A 19,305-nucleotide genomic window follows, 5' to 3' on the forward strand; every position below is an offset into this window, starting at 1 on the left:
CTACACAAGTGTTATAAATCCATCTTTAATTTATTAAAAAAAAACATCAAAAAAGCAAGTTTGCTTCCGCTGTTGAGCGAGTTTGAAGCTTTCGAGAATTGCTCGAGACGGCAAGTGTTACAGATTTGAAAAAATGTTGGTATGAATATTGAGTGAGAATTCTTGAACAGAATCTTCTTGTTAAGATTTTACTCAAGGACTTCGCCTGTATGGACAGATACTGGCTGCAGATCACTACGATCAATGTTACCGAATCGAATGCTCATCACCTCATTTTCTTCTTTTGTTTCACCTTATTACCTTATTCACCTTGTTTCACCTTATTACCCCATCACCTTATTTTCTTCTTTTGTGTTGTTTTGTTATTTTCGCTAATGACGGTAGAAGACTGTAAAAACCTTATTTAATGAGAAAACGAAGATCTCTTCGTTCTTTTCAACTTTTCGCGCTTTTTGTCGAAGGATGAGGTACATATCAGAGCAAGTAAAGTGTATCAGAGCGTAATATATTTGATTTCTCGCAATCGATCACCCTCGGATTGGATTGCTTTCAGTGGCAGTGTTCTTGTATCAACTCTTTTTTCTTGCTCTTATGGCTTTTCTTTTTCTTCTTTCTCATATTTCCTCGTAAAACAAAGCCAGTAATTACGTATTGTCTCACGCCTGAAAATATCCACGACCCACCGATCGGTCGTATTGTCGTTAACGTATTAAAGAGGGTCTTCAGCAGTTAGGAAACGACTTTGTGGTGAACCTCGGGCCACAAAATCTAATTTCCCAATTATTCTGCCGAACATTACGGATAACTAAAACTTTATAAAATCCATGATGGGCGCGTTTCACTATTACGACATTTTCTTCACGTTATCCTGAGTTGGTTGTGTGTACGGCATGCAGGAAAAAATATCCGGAAGCATACTCATTCGAATACTTTATAGAATTCCATTCACTGTTCTGCTCTTGTGAATGTATGAAGTGTTGTGCCGGATCCATTTTTAAAACCAATAATTTGTAATAATCTCCGGCGAACTTCACTAATTCCTAAGGAATAAATAGCCCATTTTATGTAGTTAACGTTTGTTGACAACTTTGTAAGTAGATCTTGAAAAACACCATGCCTAAATAAGTGAATAATTCCCGGTTCTTTGGAATAAAACCCGATAAACACTTACCCTCCTATTATGTTGAAACATGCTGACATCACAACAAAGCACATGGTGAGAAAAACGAAATTTACAGCTAGACGGGCTTCTCTGCTCATTCCTATCCTCTGGAAATAGATTTGTTGTGGATTTGAGCATTCAAGAACATTTTCATGATGTTCATATATCTTATCTTTATAAAGGTGTTAATTTATTCCGTTTTTAGTGTAGGAGTAGGGTTAAAACGAGCTAAGATACAGTGGATTTGCGTAGGCGGCTGCGCTCGAGGCGGCACCGTGTAACAGACGGTTGCTGTCGATGTGGGACCCGATATTAGCCCCGGAAGGTCCCACACCTATTCCAACCGATGGCTTTACTGTGCTGCTTCGAGTGCAATCGCTTACACAGCTGCGCTAAGCTTCAGATTCCATCACTAAGCGCCCAGAGAGAAACTACCAAAACTGCCTAAAACTTACGATGAAATGAAATAAATCCTTAAAAGGGACCTTTTTGCTTAATTTGCTACATCATCTAAAGTATAACTCTTACCATTTTTGCTACGTTCCCTGCACCTAATCTTTCGCTTGTGTTCGACACGCTTGATTTCATCCAAGTTTGGCTCTTCTGTAGTTTATATACCTTATATACTATCAGCACATCTATGCTAAGCACCGTACCTATACAAATCGCCTGAACAAGCATTGGTTTTGTTGACATGAAGCAAAGAAATAAACAAAAGGCTATAAGGGGTTGTACCTGTAAGATGATGTTTAACTTTGAGTATATATATGTGTATGGCTTTTGGAAATCAAAATACCAAAAATGACCGTCGATAAGGTAAACATATCCGCAACACCGTGAAAAGAGGGGTGCTGCAATTTAAGAAAAATGGTAGAACATACTACTGATATTCTATCCGTCCTATTCACCGCTGAGAAAATTATTTTAGTGCGTAAAGAGGACGTTGTAACGATATTCATGTAAGTCTCTATTCCTCTTGCGTGGAAAGAAAATCAAGAGCTGCACTCCCCTACCTCCACCCGTATTCGAGATACTTTTTTTTGAAAATTTCCGGAAACCATACCTATGTAGTTTAAATAAATGATGGAAGATGTCCTTAGGTTACATCGGAGTCCACAAACTTCGACATCTATCATAAATTTATTTTAAAAAAATCTCGTTCTGCCCTTCCGCTGATGTGTAAGGCAGCAATAGTACTAGAGGTTATGGCGCATGAGAAAGACGTATTTGCTTATGTAGCTAAAAAATCTCCGGCGCATGTCGTAAGTCGGATCGGGTGTAGCGCAGTCGGTAAGAGGTTCCGCCGGCTGCACGATCGGTAGGGTTTCGAATCCGGTCCAGTGTCAGCTAAGCTTTTCACCCCTCCGGTGTGGAATCGATACCAAACTCGCCTTGGAAGATAAAAACACTGACTTGACACATTGGCTAGGCGCCTCAAGTCATTGTGTAGGCCAGATACACATTCGCAAACTTCGAAGGATTTGAATTTGACGTGAGCATGGTGGTGCATTCCAGGCGGATTGATTACTGGCAGGCACTTTATCCGTTATCCTTTATGTCGTAATTCGAGAGACTTAGGAACAGAATGTCTTCCTATGCAAGCTCAAGTCTCATTGTGTGCTGATAAGGGTGTTAACAACAGCGATCGGCTGTCATTTATAAGATGAGTAACATTTCTGGGAAATAAAAGTAGAACTGTTAAATAAATAGATAAAGTGACCTTCAATTGCAACCTCACACCGGGCCAAATTGAGCGCAGCAGCTTATGCAAGTGGATTTGACTCCACCACCTGTTATTAATTTACCAGCACCAGCCAAAAAAGGGAGCAACTGCAAATTTCCTTACTACGCATCAGTTATTCCACCTGTGCTTCCTTCTCAGTCGTCGATTTGCTCGAGCGAGCGCCAATGATACTTCGATTTGTCCCGATCGCGAACAAGACTTGCCCAGGGGACCCGAAGAGCATAAAAATTTTCTTTGAAGCACCTGGTAAAGAATTCAGAGCATGAGATCAGCAGGCTCCCTGTAGTGTGTTTGATATCGGGTAGTATCCAACTGCTCCAAACTCTAGTCCTGCGATTGCCGTTGTCACGTGTCCGGTTCCACCTAATTTCACTTTTCTCGGCATATTTGGGGACAATGTTTATGATACTTGATCGCTAACGTAAGACTGAATTTCGCATAGCCTCTTTCACTTGTTTCGTGGATTTTTCTAGCAACACTTTTTCAAAAGAGTTCTATGGCGCTGATCGCCCCTTCCTCCTGCAAAATTGCTGGGTTTCCGAAGCCGGGTCAAAGCAGGAATAACGGTGGTGTTGAAGAGATGGGCACGAAACTAGATGTACTTGGTCTTCTCTACTCCATCTTCGATGTATGCTACCCAACCTGCTCGTTTCCTCCTGTCTCCTCTTCGATTACAAATCTCATATGGTTCCATACATTTCTCATGGTTAGCTATACAACTTACACAGTTGCATGGGAAAAAATACTCAAATATTGTCAGAAGGTTGCTGTCAAACAGGAATTATGGGATTCTTTGCTCCGTTTCGTCGCAATGAACTGGCGGGCACTGTTCATTTCGAAGAATGGATGAATTCTGGGGAAGTTCTTGCTGTACTTCGAAAGGTTTGGGTAGAGTTTTGTTCAGGCCGAGCTATGAGCGATACTGCTCGGCGATGATGGCGATGAGTCGCCTCAGGGAATCCTATCAACTAGCAGAGTAGGCCAGATAAGTCGAATAGTCGTTAACGAACCTGTCAGGAAGACATCGATGATGAGGATAACAATAATACAAACAGCTATGTGTTTACGGTTGATACGACGAAATTCCACTGGCGCGAATGCGGCCATAAGATGAATTACCGAAAGTACGGGTAGTATGAGTAGTTGAGAGAACCATTGTGTACAGAGCACCACAGTTGAGACACTAGTGAGAAACGTTGCTAAAGTAAAAGCTAGAATTGTTCTCTGGAGATGAAGACTACTGTACTGCTTATTTTTCAATCAATTTTTTTGTGGATCATCTTATTATCCTCAGTTTTCTCAATTGGTCTGTGCGGATCCTCACTACACAACTCACGTAACCGACGTTTAGTTGAAGCGAAACCGTGTAACAATGATGGGAAGTTATATTTTTACGCGAAAATTATTTCAGTTTAGATTTTCATTTATGTAAAATGTTAATAAATAAAAAATTGAACTTTATGACAGGCTCTACATTGGAATTTCCACCGTCAGAATGAGAAAGAGGAACATTTTAGAAAAAATAAAAAAGAACTTCCTAACGTATTGGAGCGCAGACAAACTTACTTGTAAAGTCCTCATTAAGGAAATAACTTGGAACATCGTGTGCAAATGTATTAATATAGATCAGAACGTCAAGTAACATTGCAAATAAAATAAAAACCATAACAGAATTACAACGTAAATTACGTGATGTGACCACAGTACAGATTATAAGTGTATCTAGTAGAATTATAAAAGTGTTCAGGACAAAATTAAGAACAAATAGAAAAGTTGCAATGTCCTCCATTATTTGTAGTCGATGAGCACCCGTCTGAACTTAAATGAATCTGAATGCTAAGCTGTGAAGACTTTTCCGGGGAAAAAAATTAGTCAGCAAAGCTTGAAACGACGTTAACAAGAGGTGATTTTGTGTTGTATTTCCTGTTTCAACAGAAGAAAAAAACATCGTAAACAAATCCACTTCTTACAGGAGTTAGTATGAAACGCATTTGTAGACAGAACGTTGAGAGTTGTGTTTACCAGTAAACAAGGTGACATGAATATGTAATTACCTATTACGCAGCAGTAATGGCTACTCTAAAGAGAAACTGTAATTTTATCTAGAATTACTAGGTAGTAGTTGTAGGTTTGGTTCACAAGTGCAATTGATTTCCGCAACTCAGAGGTGCGAGAGAATTTCGAGAGCAGAATCATTTAGGAATACGATGGAAAAGAAAAGATTACTGTTGACCTTTCCTATCCTAATTAGTAAAATGAAGTCTTTAAACAAAAAAAAATTGATCCTTGACGTGTCCTTCGCAAACGGAGAAACCATTTAGGAACTCCACCAGCGATCGGGACAATTGGAGAAGAACTGTCGCTCGTTGGAATCAAATCAAGGAAAGACGGGAACGAAGATGATTATGGTGAGAATATTTAATGATTGAATCATCTTTTGTCCATATTTTTCAATTTGTACTTAGACTTATTTAGGAAAATCTTGCTATAATACATAGTACGGAAATGTTCGTCCGCCTAACGCAAATTCCCACGAACAATCCTGTATCCGGTGAACCTCAAAATTAAATAATTACGCTGTTTCATTGTCGAGTTGCCATACACACACAGCGCATTTCGCCCAGGTGGAATATCGAAATGGAGAACATTTGAACGGAATGATTGAGTAAAATGCGTAACGACCGATGATTTACAGGAAACAACATATCTACTCTATTATCTATAATATCTTTCTTCTGCGAATTGTGATTGTTAAGTGAGGTTTGCAAAGCCCTAGGTGACACGTTGAATTTGTCTCATCCTGTGCGTTGTAGTGTCCTAAAACGGCCCTGAAAACTTACCAGCTTAGTTGCAATCAGAATTTTTTTTTGCGGAGTTTTCGGAGAATCTCGTTTTGACGTTGTCAGGGATGAACACATCGCCCTAACTGTTAACCATGTTTGGACTTTTTTCCCAAATTTTTCTCAAATAATCCATTAAAGCAAGTCAGTAGACTATTCCATTTATTCGAAAAATTCTAATTCGTTTTTTTTTGCATTTACAGATAAGAATGATAATAATCAATGATAACGCCGTTCACCAAACATAACACAGAATACTATCGATAATCGATAAAATCTCGTAGAATTGTATTGATTGCGATGTAAGGTATAGTATTAAAGACATTACCCCACGGATCTGAGGTGGTACGGATTTCAGGTGGAGTGTTCGTATACAGGATCGTAGATTATGGAGAGAAAGGTGATTCCGTCCATTTCTCTCTAATTGCCTTAAAAGACGCCCTAGGCGATGTGGCTTGGAGCGATCCGGCGCGCTATTTTTTACGAGTTCGATTGGAGTGCGCTAGCCTTGTGCACGCGCCGCATCTTTCGGACCTTTTTTCACGGCAATTAGGAAGAAATGGACGGAACCCCTCTCTCCATAATCTACTATCCCTTATAAGAATACTCCACTCGAAATCCGTACCACCTCAGATTCGTGGGGTGATGCCTTTAACGGTTGTATCCATTTATGTGAGAACGGTCCCGTTTCAACAAAGGAATACTGTAAGAGGATAATACACAAGAGTAGGAACCCAATATAATATTGATTGGGACTACAATTAATATAGGTAGATCCATTAAAGTACAACATATGAGTCAAATTGTGAGTGTTTCAATGCACATTCTAATTTTTCGTCACAATCGATGGTGTTTTTATGGCCACAATTGGAGTAACTCTACGAATACCAAAAATTCGCAAGATTCTGGAACGAATCACAATGTTCCCAAGTGCGTAGACCGCCCATTTCGATAAATTTAGATACGACGAAAGTTCCATTGCAATATCGTGCCACATACTTTTTCTGTAATGTGTAAATTCTCAATATATGATCGTATAACTGTTTTCGTCTTCACAAAGAGAGAGAAAAAAAAAACTAGGTTAAGTTTCCCTTCAAAACAGTCATGGGAAAGGAAAGTTTTCGCAGTCAGACAGTATAAATATATTATATTTCGTCTTGAAGAGAGAGCGCTCGAAGAAATTTGTTTAGACTCCAGTGGTTTCCAACGAAAGTGAAACACCCAACAACAATTTGCTTCTCATAACGCACTATTTTTTTAAATCGTCCCAACTTTTTCAAAAATAATTTTCTCTTTTTTTATCCATATCATAGTATTTTGAACATAAACGTAAACTGTACACTTATTCTCACCCTCCATTAATATTGAAACATACGGTCATAATCAGGAAACAAACGCTTAACATCAAAAAATTCACAGCCAATCGAACTTCTCGTCCAACTGCAGGTTTCTGAAATAAGAAGTAGAAATTTTCTTTCTGAAACAAACATAGCATCCATAACAAACATAAAGACAGACATTCAGCATAAACGCCTTACCTTAATCCTTCTATTGGTAGCATTTTTCTTTACCATAGATGTCCAGAAACACAATAATCCGCGAAAAGAATAGCGTACACGAAAAATTCTCCAAAGAATAAGTGCATCATTAATTATGACTACTCCAACACAAATTGCCTAAAATCTTTTTTTGTCTTGGAAGAATTTGAAAACAGTTTTTTTAAACACGTTTACCTGCAGTAAAAGGTTTACAAGAGTATATGCTCTAGTTTGGGGTTTATTGAAATCAAAATACCAGTAATGACCGTCAACAAAATAAGCGTAACCACAACAGCTCGTAAAAAATGGCACTAAACAAACTACGATCAGTACTACAAACGCTACATACTATTTTTCTTGTTTTTTTTTCCGGAAGATGAATGTGAGGCTTGTGGTAAGAGTTGCGATTTAACTTTATTTTAAAGGCAGCATTTCTATGAATCTGGGGTGATACGGATTTCAGGTGGAGTATTCGTATACGGGATCGTATGTTATGGAGAGAAGGGTGATTCCGTCCATTTCTTCTTAACTGCCGTAAAAAACGGCCCGTAAGATACGGCTTTGAGCGCTCCGGCGCGCTATTTTCTGCGAGTTCGATTGGAGCGCGCCAGCCTTGTGCTACGCATCTTCTGGGCCGTTTTTTTACGGCAATTAGGAAGACTTGGACGGAATCCCCCTCCTCCCCCCTTTTCCAGAATCTACAATCTCGTATAAGAATACTCCACCTGAAATCCGTACCACCTCAGATTCGTGGGGTGATGCCTTCAAGGTAAAGGAAAAAACCTAATTCTAGTAAAAATGCTAAGAGATTTCAGTCTCGTTTTTCCTTAGATTGCCTCAGATTAATGTGGAACTTAGGAAAACGCTAAAAACCACATGGGGTTTTTTGGGAAACAATTATGACTTTTACTTGAGAAATGGAATTGGACGTGAAATGATAAAAGCAATGGTAAAGGAGTAATGAAGGGGTAAGTTTTTAAGGTATGCGGTTTTCTCAACAGATTGTTTTCCAGGTTTTACAATTTTATGGAATGAATTCTATTTGTAGGAACTGTTTTCTCCAGAGGCTCGTTTAGTATAAAAGCATCTGTGAATCTACCACATGTAGAGGAAATGCTCGAAGAAGCTCTAATTGTTTGAGTTTTAAAATTTATCATCAATAAGAGCTTGCTTGACCAGTTGCCACTGGCAGCTTTGCGGATTTTACTTCCCGCATAGCTGATTTTCAATGAAAAAATCTCTCAACGTCGCAACTTATTAGCAGCTTATTAGCTAAAACTCATCCAAGCAGCAAACGTAAATGATATTCTCCAAGAATTTCGTACTGCTGCTGGTTGAACGTGCTCAGAACTGTTTGTTTTCGCGGCCGCATCAAGCAAGAGCCATTTACAATCGAGAAAAAACTGAAGAAAAAAAAAGCCAGCGACCTACCTGTAAAAGCGAAACCGAACATTAGAACCGCGATATTAGTGGCGTAAAAATATTTTACGGGTATGTTCCAAAATCCTGTGGGAGCAAAAATTGCGACAAAATGTATAATTGATAGAACAGGCAGATACAGAAGTTGTGAGAACCATTGCATACAAAGGATTAACACGGAAATATTCTGGATCCATGGCGCTTAAAAAACGAGAAAATTTATTGCTTTTGAATGTCTATGAATGTAAGTTTCGTTCACTCACGTGAGATATCCGTGTTCAGAGAAAAACTTGGAACATCGTGAAGGATAGTGTTCAGGTAGACTCCGATATCCATTACAATTGCAGTGATTATTATGTGAAGAACCAAATTTCGTTTAATTTCTTTAGTCTTCAGAGCAGCCCAGATAATTAAAATATCAACAATTATTATGGCTGTGTTCAACAATTTGTTAAAAATGAAGAAAGCCAGTTGAAGGTTCATATTTCTGAAAAATTTTCGCTTTGATTATCGTACGTTTTAATTTATTTGTATCGATTGGGGATCTTAACACGTACTGGACGAACATCACATAAATTGATAAGAAGAGATTAATAATATCCCGTAAAGAAAGATTCCAACAAACTATCAAATCCTTTTCTAGAGGTACGGTATTCTAGAAGCGTCGAATTAATTAAATTTATGGAGAATAAAGACGTTTGAGATTAACTCAGAGAAAAGACTAATTGGGGGTTACGTGCAGCTCATTTTTTTAAAAGTATTAGGGCCCTCACCTATTGCAAATTCTAATTTTTTCACTCACTAAAACTATCACTAAAACAGACTAGTCAATCGAATGAGTTATGGGGAGTTTGTACTCTGAAATTAGTCCATGGATAAAACTGAAACTTTTCCATCGCTATGCACGAATCCACTTGGGTTAACTTTTCTTAATGCTGTTTAGAGGCGAATCTTTTAAAGAATAGCGAATAACATTATAAAAGACCACTTTTCTGTAATTTTTAAAATAAATAACGTAGAGAATAATAATGAAAAGACTAACGAAAATGTGGTACACTAAATATTTAAAGTTTTAAATGAGATTAGGTTGAGCGAACTGATTAAATGAGCGCCGGGGAGAGATTGGGGCGGGTTTATTCCGAAATACTCGTCGAGATGCTCGAGCGAACGCCAAATAGGCTTTACGTTTTCAGTCAGATCATTATTAACGATGTAATCGTGATAAAACACGTGTCGAATCGAATAAAAAAGGGAAAATAATGAAAGAAAAAAAATAAGTAGAGCGACATTTAAAGGTCCATGAAGAGACGATCGTTCTAAGTTGTAGTGTTAGAAAAAGATTTTCTGCAAGAGTTGCCAGGGAAATGCAAATGTCAAGGGCAGGTGATGTCGGATCCACGCGTGGATGGAATCCAGAGAGTGCTCGTGGTTTTTTATGGTGAAGCCAAGGTACGGTAATCATCAAGTACATCGGCTCATCAAAGTCGAATGCTCGAGACGATTCTGTCAGCAGCGTGCAGAGGTGACAATGAGCTTGAACCGTAGGGAACAGAATAGTAAATAATAGAAAGTTACTACATAAATTCAGAGAATCCTGTGGTTCTTATATACAAATACAGTCCTTCTTAATTTGATTCTAAGGTTCGTGTCGGTTACAGTACGTCGAAATCATCGAGAGCTCCATAAATGACTTAGTAATAGATGATTATTCTACAGCCATTCATAGGAAGAAGATTCCGTGATCAAACATAAATTAAGAGAATTTTTTTAAATCGTCGATTTGAGTACGCTATGGTTCGAAATCTTTCATCAGATTGCCCTCCATTTAATTCTCTTCTTCGAAGCCGATTATATTTGTTTGATTACGGTAATGAAATATGTAATTTCCTGATTCATTTCACCAAGTCATTTTACGTTATAGTAAGGAAATGAGCTCCCAACTTAATTAATCTGTATTTTTAAAATTGTAGTTTGCAGAAGACTACCAGTTGCAGTCAGCTGCAGAGAACAAGCATTAGTGTTCTTTGTTAAAAAAAATGCAAGAATATTTGTACGAAAAAACTCATAAGGTCTTATTGTGACCAATTCAATGCAAAAAAGAGAAAAAAAAGCTAATCAAAAGGTCAAAAAAAGGAAGACAAAAGTCGAGAATAATCAAATGAAATAATAAATAATTTAAAGATAGTAGATAGTGGATAGATAGTAGTGATATCACAGCGTAACATAAACTTTTCACTTTTCATGTGTTTCTTCTTTCTAAATCGTTTCTATTTTTATTTAATTTTCTTTAATTAAAGGATTCTTGGAGTAGCCGCTGAAGTCGAACAGACACCTTAACTTTTTTGTGTTTATCGTAAAGTAATACTTTAAAAAATGAATGAAAAACACCTTAAAAAAGGAAACATTCAAAGAAGCCTTGCAATACTTACAAGTAAATAAAAAAGCTAAAGATTAATTCTAGAGTTTTACTCTAATAACTAAATACCCTCAAGAAGTAATTATAGTGATTATGGTATGCAAAATTGGTATGGACATCACAGTATGTACTTCTCATTTGTCTAAGGTACAATTTAATAGCGTAATGTGTCATTCACTTCGTTCATTGGTGCTGGTCAGTTTGTTTTCTTTTTATTGACGATTTCTACGCAGTGTGGTTCCGATATCCAGAATTAAAGTAGGAGATGAGAACTTGATATCAGTTCAGGATTTGCTAGGCGCAAGACTGTCGAAAGACCAGGTTTTGCACAGAGCTTCGTCTAAAAAAAACTCTGGCATAAGAAATAAATAATGAATTAAACAGCAATAAATAGTAAACAATAATAAAAAATTATAAGAAATAAAAAAATGAATTAATAAAAAATTCAGAGCATAATTCCTGAGGTCCAAGAAGGGGAGACTTGTGGACCGCTTATAGTATTCTATTTTTTGTATTAAACATCGTTACGAGGTAATTACAGGACATTGTAAGTGCAGATATTTGCTGAAATATGAATCTATGTGCATACTAGAACTCACTGAATGGCATTACTGCCGTGATCGTTTCAGAATCCTTTGTGCTCCTCATCAAAGCACAATGTGCCCGGTTCTATGATTCTGTTTTTAATTTGAATTTTTTCACAATTATTGTGCAAAAGATACATTTTTTTACAATTTTCGTGCGACAGATAAACAGATCAGTGCAATTTCCTGTATAAGCAAATGTTCTATAGTTGAGTAGTTGAAAAATTTATAGCATGTGATTTCAACTGAACAATTAGTTATTTAACATTAGTTCATGCAGAACAGCGATGATCTATTCAAAGGTCTTAATTGGATGACAGAGCTAAGGTTAAAACAGACTTCACACGTACGTATAAGAGTGGAAAATTCGTTAATGAGAGAAGAAAAATTTTTTTTTATGATTACAGGTGAACTCTTCGCACTTACGATTCTGGTTTTTTTCTGTTTTGAGTACAAAAATTGAGAACTTTTTGAGAATGCAAGAATGATGTTCACATAAAAGATTAAAGAGTGGGAAAGAAAATTGAATAGTTGAAAGAAATTAAATAAAATACAAATAAATAAAATATTGAAGTATACTACATAGTAACCATTTACCAACTTTATTCATCACAAATTCAAAAGTTGGAAAAAAGCCATAAACGTATAAATAGGGCATCGAATCTGCTATAAAGTAGAAGCATGTGAGTTCTGCTTAGACAGACATTAAGGTGTCTTCGATTTATACTCTTTAAATTTGTAGTTGAATAGACTGGAGGCAAACGACTAGAAAAGTATAGTATAATTACTAGCTCCTTCAGTCTTCTCCTCTCTGTATCCAAGCAGCAGAATTGAAATTGTAATTTTCAATCGCTTGTGTAAAGTACCTTTCATTCATTTAATTTTCTCACACATTTATGCATTTGAACGTTCCCAAAACCCTTTAATGCAACGAAAAAAACTACACAATACGGATAGTTAAGAGCACCGCAATTGGTTTTATAGAGGTTTTCATGGAGGTTTTCCTAATTTAATAGAACTCCAAGGAACTACTCTACTACATTATATCACCAATTTACATCAATGTGTTTAAAAATATGTTGTGACATCATATATCACTGAATAGTGAAAATATAAAAAAATCTCTGTCATTATACTGGTGGTTCTTCGATGGCAAAATAGGAGCACTGATGCTTTTCAAAAATTGTTAGAAAAGAGAGTGGATGAGTTCGTAGACAACAGGAGGTAACCAGTAAATGTAAGTTGTAAATGGTTTGGTGCTCATTATTATAAGAAGGATATTTGATGGGAGTACATTCTTTTGTATACGAATGTAGTGTAAGTTTCTCGAAATTAAGGAAAGTAGCAATAAAACTTGAAGTTTAATAACAACCTAGCGCATAAATAGTAGTTTGACGAAGGAACCTACGTGTAAAATTAAGTTTGAAAAATCGCCAAATGTAGAACTGACGCATTTAGAAAGAAAGACTGTGATATTTTCCGCCTAACGAAGGAATGCTCTCCGCATTTCTTACGCTTTAACTGGACGTTCAGTAATCAAAAAAAAAAATAGTAATATAACAACTTACAGACACATAAACTAACTCCCCTTATTTGAGTTGGCGCAGTTAACCGTGATGTGTCTGCGGCAACTTCAATTCATTCAACTGGGTTATCTGCGAGTCTTCTTCCTGAAACCCTATCCATATTGAAATATTCGTTGAACATCGCAAAGTCACCTACAAGCTCTTTCTGTTTCCTAGAAACGTTAGACTACGTCTTAGGTCACCAGTAGATATTAGTAATTTCAAGCTAATATTCATTCTAAATTTAATTCAAATTAAATCGGTATTTCAATGCGTAGGAGCAGAAAACATATGATCGCCAAAGCCGTTTCCCACGCTATTTTCAGGACAATCAGCAGGAACACTAGGGAAAATTGAGCTTGATGGTGCTCATGTTCTTTCTCTACATCGCTGACCATCCTTTTTTCATGAGACCCCATCTTCCTTAATGGTAATTTTTTGTGGAAATTTGTAATGTTCAGAAAAAGCGAGAAAAAGTGTGGTACCACTGATCTGGGTGCTGTGCGTACCTGGATGCGTCGACACAGATTAATGAGGTTAATGAGGAGATGGTAATTTATAGTCTTGTACATTACTAAGCGAATATGAACTAATGTTTTTAAAAGATCACAGTAGGCTTAAACTAGAACTAACTTAGAAGTTGAAATTTTTCCTCGGTGATTTAAAAGCCTCTTTAAAAGATTTAGGTTCTTTTAGAGGTATTCAGTTCTACAGCGTCTGCATCATCGATGACTCGTAAAAGTTCTACACGAACCAAGGATCTAATCTTTGCAGGATCGAGAAACTGTTACGGGATTCCTTTGGAAAGATATCGACACTGACTTGACGTAATGGCCGAATTCAGAATTCATGGTGTTGGGCTCATGCGGGTTCGTAAATCTTTAACAATTCTGAATTGATGTGGAATGGATCCTTAAGTGGATTGGTCGGCGGTAAGCACTTTTAAAATTTTTTCTCTCACGCTGTTTTTTTCTGAACAATCTTTCCTTTTCTGAACAAGCGTACCGTGTACGAACAACTTACTAACGAAGCTTCCAGCGCTGAGATGTCCTTTCCGGTTCGTACGATGTTCCTAATAGCAATGCAGGTGTGAAGAAGCTTAGCTTGTAAAAAAACACTTTCCATCTACCGCATCGAGTTCACTTAGAGCTTTTTTTAGCAGTAGACGAAAACTGCAACTAATGAAAATGGTATAAATGTGAGTCTAGATGATACCTTTAGTACTAAGCGACGATACGATGAGATTCTTTCACTATATCCTCCTCGTAACGCTCTTCATTATTAAAAAGTGAGTAAATTTTCCGAAAACAAATTATCGTTGTCGTTTTTAGTTGCTAGAAATTCGACTATTTTTGGGACGTCTTCGCTAAAAGTTTTGAATGCAGTGCTATTCTGCTTCTTTTGTCTCGGAGAAAACCCATTTTATATAGAAATTTTTTATGAAATGATAAAATGATGCAGTTAAACTCTAGAAGCTGCTCACCTTTACATGTCATCACATCTACGTAGATCAATAAAATAAATTTAAAAAAGACACCTTGGAGTTTCTCATTTTCAGGTCATATCAAAGCTATCCGACAGAGTCATATATAGGTTTGTGACATGTTTCCTCTTTTGAAATTATCTCCTCTTTTAGAATCAATACTGGCGACGAATGATTTGAATATATCATTTGTCTTTTTTTGAAAATGGTCTGAATCTATTAACGCCTGTAACTAATTAACGATGATCACTAACACGTAATACGTAATTTTTAAATTAATTGTTATTAACATTATATTACTATACTTTTGTTATCTACTAATTAAGATTCAGTGCAATGCGCCCGAGAAAAAAAAGAAGTCTTATTAAAAGATGAATGAAAGTACTCAGGTCATATACATAAATCAATACGCGTTATTACTAAATTTCACAATTTCAAGTCAAATTTTTAAAGCGCTAACACGAAACTGGTTTTTTCCCTGGAATAATTAGTGATGTTGTAGAAAAAAGTTGTTTCCTGCGGTTCTTCTAGTTCTACTTATTTATACTTACTTACATCATACACTGTTAAAGACGATGCCATTGTTCTACGCCGAGAACTACGAAGGTACCGGAACTTCCTTTCAAATTTGGACTGTTGCATTAAAAAAAAATTCTGAGGAACTTTTCTTTTTTTTTCTGAGGAACGAGAAAAATTTCAGCTCTAAATGAGTGGCAGACAAAAATATTTGAGAAATTATCCTTTTTATTTTCTAATACTATCTATCTTACCTTATCATATCTAGTATTGTTATCATCATATTATTATATGTTATATATATTATATTGTTATCTATTATTATTATTATTATTATTATTATTATTATTATTATTATTATTATTATTATTATTATTATTATTATTATTAATTCCGCTCAATTTTAATTATATGTTACTTCCAGAGGAACCTGCAGAAGATGCACCAACGCCTCTTACTGCAGCCGTGGCGCCAACATCGTTCGTTGCATCGGCTCAAGCTATGGCGCCAGCTCATTACATGGAATCAGCTCCTGTTGTAGCACCAGCGCCAGTTCTGGCATCAGCTCCAGTTGTAGCTCCAGCTCCTATGGTCGGGCCAGCTTCAGTTATCGCTGCACCTCCACCTGTAGTGGCACCAGCACATGTGATAGCACAACCGACAGTCGTGGTGTCTGCTCCGATTGTAGCTCCAGCTCCAATTGTTGCTCCAGCTCCAGTAGTGACTCCAGAGTCAATTGTAGCCCAAGCGCCAGTTCTAGCGCCAGCTCCAGTTGTTTCTTACGTCATGGTGAGCTTTGTAGCCAAATATTGTCATTTCTCAACTTTTTACGATACAGTTGTTGTGGATTATATTACTGTATCAGAAAGGACTCTTTAAAATACTTCAAATATTTGAATTAGGCTTGAAATTTCCATTAAAGATAGTTCCTTTCAGTACACCCATCATCATCCTCGAACCGAAGTACATAACGTTGCACGGTCATACACGAAAGGTAATTTTTTGTGTATTTCAGGAATTTTCAAAGTGCTTCTGAAAGGTTATAAATCTACCTTTTTTCCAGAGACAGGACACGTTTCTGATACAGCCATGATTTATGGAGGTGGACACTTTCCAAGCACCTTCGAACACTTTCCGGAACATTTCCACGATCATCTGCTTGCCGCTGCACCTTGGCGTTCACGCCTTCATCGCAAAAAGCTCGCATACAAAAAGGCAGCTCGTGCTCTTAAATCTTTTGAGAAAAAGAAAAATTAGAAAAAAAAAATGAAAAAAGAAGAATGTATCCATGAAACAGCAATGTCTTGTTGTTGCTCGTTGCTTGCTTGCTTGTTCTCGCGTAATTTTATCCATGATTTTGTACATAGATGAAATTCTCCTCATTTTTTTCTGCACAATTTATTTTAGTCAAGGTTTTTTATGTTTGATGGACACCTTTTTACAACACTTTTTTGCCTTCTTAAGTAACTCCTAAGGTACTTCTTCATTATTTTTAATGATTATTTTAAAGAGTATCGACGATACGACACAGTAAAAAATGTGTTACTTTCACGGTCTATGTTAACAACAAAACTTCTATCAGACAATGTGCGATTCTGAAGAGAGCGAGAATTGAAATAATTATCACTAACAAAATTAGAAATAAAACAAATATTTGGAAGTGACTGTAAGACCTGAAAGTAAAAATTGTTATCAAAACAATATGTGCACGGGTTTTAGCCAAAAATTCTGTTTGCAACAGATCTAGAGTTAGCATTTAAAAAAACTGCAAATGACTGTATAACCAGTAAAATTCAAAAACAAAAATAATCGACATATGAGTTTTTTTTGGCTTCAAACTCTACTCTTGGTGGGAAATTTTCAAAATAACAGCATAGATCAAGACTTTTAATGAGAAAGAATGTTGTTCATTTCTTACCTTTTTACTTAATTCATGTTGATCCACTCAAATTACGCGCAGGCTTGGATTTATTTAGTGTAGATACTTAGGTACTCTCCGTGATGTGCATTATGATCCATTAGGATCCGTGACGCCGCTTTAACTGCATCAAAACAAAGAAAAATACGTACGTGCCTCTGAAAAACATCAACGATTTGGACGCACCTCTAATTTGCGCCACACTTTCGCGCGCACACACACGTGTAGGCACATAATATTCGTCATAAAACTAGTTCCACACTCGATGTTTATGTTTGTTTCAACGTCGTTCACCTGTTAGTATTTTCGTTATTGTCTCAATAATTACATACACCGCTTCCATCCTGAGCCTTGATAATGTTTCCCAGGATTCATTTTCTTTACTGTCATCTAGAGACGAGAAATTTTTGCATGCATATTTCTTTTCGTGCCATGAGGCAGTAGCAAGGCCATATTCAATATTATTGAGTTTGCAAGCAAAAAAAAACGAAATTGCGCTGAGAATCATTTGCCGAAGAAAAACGACTGATAACCGAATAAAATCAAGACAATCAATCTTTATTCTTTAATGTACTTTCTTTCAAAACAATAATCCCTTTATAGTTCTCGCCTCTCAATACACGAAAGTTTATTTGTTCGAAAAAATTGAAATCGAAATCCGTCAACTAGGCCCTGTTACAGTTCACAGAGTCCTCATAAATTGGACATGACCAATGATGAAGTTTTTTTTTCGCTAGGAATTTACATTCATTAAGCAAAGTGTTTAAGTCGAAGAAGGTCACAGGACCTCGGTGGGAAAATTTCGAAAAGAAAACGATTGAAGAGGAACTGACCCGTTGTTCATTTCATTCAATTTTGTTTTATTAATTTTGTGACATTGTTTTATTTTTCTGAACTCAATTTCAACTTTTTTCCCAACTTTTCTGACAGACGCCAAACGATTTAAATGATTGTTCTATGAACTAAGATTTACAGCTTAGGCTGAAGATTGGCCCGGAAATTGTTCGTGGATCCAATTTTGTATTTTGGTAAAGTTCTATAGTCTATAGGAAAACATCATGCGTGTCAGTTTTAATGTTACAAAAAATTTATTTTCCATATCTCAAGTGTTTCCTTTGGAATTTCTCCATTTTCTGAACAATTCGTATTAGTGTGGAACATCAGAAGAAATTATTCGAATTTTTTGGAAATAATTTCAAATGAACGATTGGAAATCTGCAGAATTATCGTTTAGTCACCAATTTTTTTTGAAAACATCGACACGGTGATGCGAGGGCTGCGCGGAGGCTCCGCAATTACAGATTCGTCGATGTATGTGGGCCAAGTGGATGATCAAATGAAATCGCAAATGAGGAAATCATAATAAGAAGGAGTTCGCTCAAGTCTACCGCTTCGGCGTAAATGGAAGTGGATAAAATCCATGCTAATGAAAGAAATCTCACTTTCTAACATCTAATCATAGAGGTAAAATGCTGTTTTTGTGTTTCTACTTTTAGTTAGTGCAGTGTGCACGGTAGAAGTGTGTAAAAAAGGCAGGGCGGGAATATTTACACGATCCACAAAGTCTATTTACAGTGGTTGACCCTATAGTGCCCAAATATGTATGTGTGTTTACTTTCCTTTCCTTGCTATGATGTTATTCCGTTTCTCTAACGTCTATATCGTAAGTCTAATTGTTTGAAATCGAACCCATCTAAGAAAAAAATCCTCAGTCCTGAAATCTTATCCAGACTCAGATGACTTCGCAAATTTATTTCTTTGCTTTGGAGGACTTCAAATAAATATTTGAGAGTTGTGCATCGACTTTATAGAGCATTATTTAATTAATACTACTAATAGCATTATTTAATATAAGTTTCTTAAGATTAAGTTCTAAATTGCTGAGTCCTCTGACTATTAATTTTAACTTTATATTGTTAAAAACGGGAAGAACCGAATGTAAGTTTCTCTCGTTTTGTTCCTGAAAGGTACTGTTTAGGATCTCATGCACGTGACCAACGCACATAAATTTCTCCTTCGTTTCTTACAGTGTCGGTTCGTCGCCGTCATTGGGCCATTGTTATTGTCAAACTCGCCATTCATGATCCAGGACAGCGGCGTTGAAATCCTCTATCACATCG

General features: G+C 36.6%; 3 protein-coding genes across 4 annotated transcripts; 2 read left to right on the plus strand and 1 right to left on the minus strand.

The window, feature by feature from the left end:
* Positions 1-3,402: 3,402 nt before the first annotated feature.
* RB195_016404 (uncharacterized protein) lies at positions 3,403-5,474 on the plus strand (the record flags this gene model as incomplete). Its single annotated transcript, XM_064207555.1, has 3 exons — positions 3,403-3,612; positions 5,228-5,314; positions 5,382-5,474. 3 exons carry the CDS (start codon positions 3,403-3,405, stop codon positions 5,472-5,474), a joined length of 390 nt encoding a protein of 129 aa, XP_064063436.1.
* Positions 5,475-8,563: 3,089 nt separating this feature from the next.
* RB195_016405 (uncharacterized protein) lies at positions 8,564-9,039 on the minus strand (the record flags this gene model as incomplete). The annotated part of the gene is made up of 3 exons (XM_064207556.1): positions 8,564-8,687; positions 8,844-8,904; positions 8,967-9,039. The coding sequence occupies 3 exons, from the start codon at positions 9,037-9,039 to the stop codon at positions 8,564-8,566; spliced, it is 258 nt and encodes an 85-aa protein (XP_064063437.1).
* A 6,287-nt stretch (positions 9,040-15,326) lies between these two features.
* Positions 15,327-16,524, plus strand: RB195_016406 (uncharacterized protein; the record flags this gene model as incomplete). Of its 2 annotated transcripts, XM_064207557.1 has the most annotated exons (4): positions 15,327-15,357; positions 15,692-16,056; positions 16,204-16,261; positions 16,331-16,524. In XM_064207557.1, the coding sequence occupies 4 exons, from the start codon at positions 15,327-15,329 to the stop codon at positions 16,522-16,524; spliced, it is 648 nt and encodes a 215-aa protein (XP_064063438.1). The 2 variants fall into 2 exon arrangements, with proteins under 2 accessions (XP_064063438.1, XP_013306396.2); XM_013450942.2 differs by lacking the exon at positions 15,327-15,357 and having other exon boundaries at positions 15,559-16,056.
* Between the last annotated feature and the right edge of the window lie 2,781 nt (positions 16,525-19,305).

This window comes from Necator americanus, chromosome V, assembly GCF_031761385.1.
Source record: "Necator americanus strain Aroian chromosome V, whole genome shotgun sequence".
Taxonomy (NCBI): domain Eukaryota; kingdom Metazoa; phylum Nematoda; class Chromadorea; order Rhabditida; family Ancylostomatidae; genus Necator; species Necator americanus.